Genomic DNA, 4145 nt, shown 5'->3' with positions numbered 1-4145 from the left:
TATATTACAAACATAATTTAATTTTATTAATTATTTATTTTCAGAATTTACTTCCAACATACATTTCCAACTTTATTAATAATAATAATAATAATATTAATTTTATTAAAATAAATATATTAAAGAATTATAAAAACGTTCATAATTGATGAAATAAGTGAAGAAGCACACATCTTACAATAGGCTATTGATAAAGTCGGAGTTTTATCCTCTCTGTAGTCTTCATATTTTAAATTTAATTTTAAGTCCTTTTACAAGAATATTTTTTACAATTTTTGCAATTTTAATATCTAATTTTATTAGTGATCTATTGCTAACATCGCTAATAAAGTACATTAGTAATGGCGAGAGATAGATACAATATGTTAATTTTCTCACTTTTTGTGTAAAATTTCAATATGAAAATGTTTTCTAAACTGTTAAATGACACGTGTTAATACATTTTCAACTTTTCTAAACGTCTATAATACAAAAATTATCTGCTTTTAAGTATATAATATCGTATTAAAAGCGAATTAAGACACTTTATTATAAATATTAATAGATTTAAATATTGATTCTTTCAGTTTCCTTTTGTTTTATGATTCAAAATTGCTTGGGTTTTTCGATATTTGCTCTCATTTGATTTATTATTATCATATTAACCAAATTCAGAAAGGAAAATAAGTGCAAAATATAATTAATTTTTGTTTTCTATCTTCGATTAAAAATAGCACTTGAATTTTTATTTTAATAACTACAAATCAACTCTGTCAAGGATTTTTTTTTTTAATATTCTTCCTTAAGAAATAAGGAAGAAAATTATATAATTTATATATTAAAATAGTAAAATATATTACAATATTCTTTTCTTTTTTTTAATTTATGTAATTTGATCTGTTTAAAAATATTCAAAAATTAAATGTTTATTTTTAAAATATACATTATTTTATATAAATTAATATATCTAATGATCTTACCTTTTTGTGTTGACTATAGTGAAACAATAATAAAAACTGGGTTGAGTCATAAATAAGTTTCGTTAACGGGTACCACGACTGTTAAATACTTGCGAGATGATGTGAGTTTTATTAGTGGCTATTAGCAAATAGTCTCTAAATATAAATTTTAACATTTAAGTGTCAGTAATGTAATAAAAAATTGTTTTTGAATTCATTTATAATGGAGCATTTGAAAGCGCACGTACTCAGTATCATTTTGTGGAAGTTTAAACTCGGCAATAACGATACAAAAATGGCAAAAATGATTTGCAATGTCTACGGCAGTGGAGTCATTTCAGACAGAGTAGTTCACAAAATTCCGTTCGTGTGATTTGTCCTTAAATGATGAAGAAAGACCAGGTCGCTCCTCGGACTTCGATGATGACGTTTTAAAGGTCCTGATTAAGCAGAATCCAAGGCAACCAACGAGGGAGTTTGAAGAGAAGCTGCACACATCCCAATCAACTTGTCTTGTCTGATGGGTTAATATGGAGATTTCAGCCTCTTTGGATCCCAATCAACCATTAATCGGCACCTCCAAAAACTAGGAATAGCGAGCAAAATGGGAGTTTGACTTACGCATAACCTCAGTGAACGGCTCAATTGCTGCTTGCTACCTTGCTTTCTTGGTATAAAGAGGAACTTTTTTGGCTAAAATTGTTATGGGAGATGAATCCCATACGAAAAAGTCACTCGAAAAAGACAATTATGATCAACCACAACCGGGCCCCAACTCCAATGTGCATGGAAGAAAAATTTTGTTATATATATGGTGGGATCGTCGAGAAATTATCCATTTTGAGTTATTGCCACGCAATGAAACTGTTACTGCAAATGTATACGTACAATAGAGCAACTTTGGCTAAAACTTCAAGAAAAGCGTTCTGCACTTGTTAATTAACAGAAAAAAAAAAAAGATCACCTTATTCATGACAATGCAAGGCTGCACACAACGAAGATTACACAAGAAAAAATATTGGAGTTTGGTTGGTCTGTTTTGCCTCATCCACCTTATTCACTGGACCTGGGACCAACAGATTTTCATCTTTTCCGGGCACTGCAGAATGCTTTACAAGGACAACGCTTTCAAAATGATGACCAGGTTTAGGAGTTCGTCCAGTAGTTTTTTGATTCGAAACCATCAGAATTTTATGCAAGGGGAATTGACAAGTTGCCCGAAAAATGGCAAGAAGTTATTAATAATGACGGTGAATATGTACAGTACATACAGAATTAGATTAAAGTCTATTGTTGTACAGTACATTTTATTGGCAAATAGAGGTCAAATTTTCACTGTAAATATTGTCTTTTAGGATTTTAAGTTGTAAGTAAAGTTAAATATATTACATACATATAATATAACTTTAATAATATTTAAAGCTAAAATCCTTAGAAGCGATTAAAAAATTTTCGTAAAGAGCATTTTTGAATTTAGAAAACCATGTCAAAAATGATAGTTCGGAAAAGGTGCTCCAAATTCATACATCCAAATATAAATGAAATTTTATGAAAAAGTAAAGAAAACAAATTATAGCATAAAATAATTTAGTTTATTTGCAAAAGTCGCAAGTATATTTATCTGTTTCTGCACCTGAACATTCAGCTTGAGACTAATCATTGTACTGAACACATCTCATCTACAGTTCGTCGCTGCAATCTGATGATGACTCACATTTTCAGTGTGATAGCCTCGTGTCTGCATCTATCTAAAGTAGTTTTTGGGAAACGAAATAGTCTTTTTACTTTTTTCATTCCATCTTCTCTCATAAATCCCATGGTTCTAAAGCCATATAGACTATGAGAGAAGATGGACATGGCTTCAGAATATATGATTCTGAAGCCATGTTAGTCTCTTCTTTCTTCTTCTTCCATAGTCTTTCATTGTTTCCAATATAAATATTTTAAAAAAACCTAATAATAATGTATAAAACAAGTGACAATCCTATTTTGGAACGCGTGGGATTTGACTTAGAAAAAGATAATGTTTTGGAATAACCTGGCATCGTCAATTATTTTGTGTCAGAAACGGTTAACAAAGCACATAATCCGTTAATTTTATTCTACTACTACACGTTAGTAATCAGAAACGAACCCTTACACGTTTAGAAGTGAAGTGATGACCACACAAAGTCGCGTTTCAACAATTTCGGGAATAACAAGAACGAAAATCCACAGACAAGAAACCAGAGCTGAGTAATTACGATTCAACAGTTAATCACAAGATTGTGAAGTACAGTACGTGTTTTATTCAACGCTAGTCTGAAACACTTCTCTCGTGAAATAAGCAGAAGATTCTATTTAGAATTCTTTGGTGCTTTTCCTGCATATACTATATATGTAAAATATTATCTATGCCGCGTAATCCGAATCTCGGCTTACAACATTCTTCATTTTAGAAGAAGTTCACGCAAATTGGGAAGTTGAAAGTTTATGAAAATTAACTTTCGGCTTTCTAAAAGTGAAATCTTGTTTATAATTTTAACAACGGGTAGAGATGGGAGGAGTATTTCTGTATAATCGAAAACCGTCAGTGTTGTATTGCTAGATGGCCGGATAGCCGAACGACTTACGTGGTATCTTATGGGTCTGTGGATCCGGAATCTAATCCGGATGGATCAAAACAACCCCACAAATTTTAGGGGTTATATCGGATCCCGTCCCTCACTATCCGGTCACCCCATTCTGGGCTCTAACCAAATCCATTATGGACTTGCTAAAAAGGCCTTCTTAATACCCATAGGGCAGAAAAAGTTTTTAAAAAGTGTTGTACAGGTAACCCCCGTATAACACGGTAGTTACGTTCCAAAAAATTGCCGTGTTATGCGAATCCGTATTATACGAAACAAAGAAAATACGAAAAGGAGGGTTAGGTTTCAAAAATTCAAAAACATGCTAGTATATTTTCATAATTAAGATAAATATCTTTATTAACATTATTTTAAGTGATACATATTAATATAAATTAAACAATGTTTTCTTCGTCATCACTAAAAACACTATTAATTAACCGAGAGCGTTTTCTTTTTGGCAAGTTATCCTTATCCTCTGAGCATTTTTCTGCATTATCTTCAGATCCATGCTTTACCTTTTGCAAAATGTATGTAATTTTAGATTGCTTGCTTCTAGTTAAAAGGTCTTTATAAATTTCCTTATATGGTGCTAAGC

General features: G+C 31.0%; 1 protein-coding gene across 1 annotated transcript in view; it reads left to right on the top strand.

The window, feature by feature from the left end:
• The first annotated feature begins 1038 nt into the window (after positions 1-1038).
• LOC111619079 (catenin delta-2-like) overlaps positions 1039-4145 on the top strand; it is a 70510-nt gene continuing 67403 nt past the window's right edge. The window contains exon 1 of the mRNA XM_023360726.1: positions 1039-1060. Coding sequence (XP_023216494.1) covers positions 1056-1060 — 5 coding nt within the window. The 5' untranslated portion in view covers positions 1039-1055. The remainder of the gene's footprint in view (positions 1061-4145) is intronic.

The sequence above is a fragment of the Centruroides sculpturatus genome, unplaced genomic scaffold (assembly GCF_000671375.1).
Source record: "Centruroides sculpturatus isolate CEXI.00-Female unplaced genomic scaffold, Cexi_2.0 scaffold170, whole genome shotgun sequence".
NCBI classification, from domain to species: Eukaryota; Metazoa; Arthropoda; class Arachnida; order Scorpiones; family Buthidae; genus Centruroides; species Centruroides sculpturatus.
Note: the sequence above shows the minus strand (reverse complement) of the source record. Positions and strands in the feature narration are given on the sequence as shown.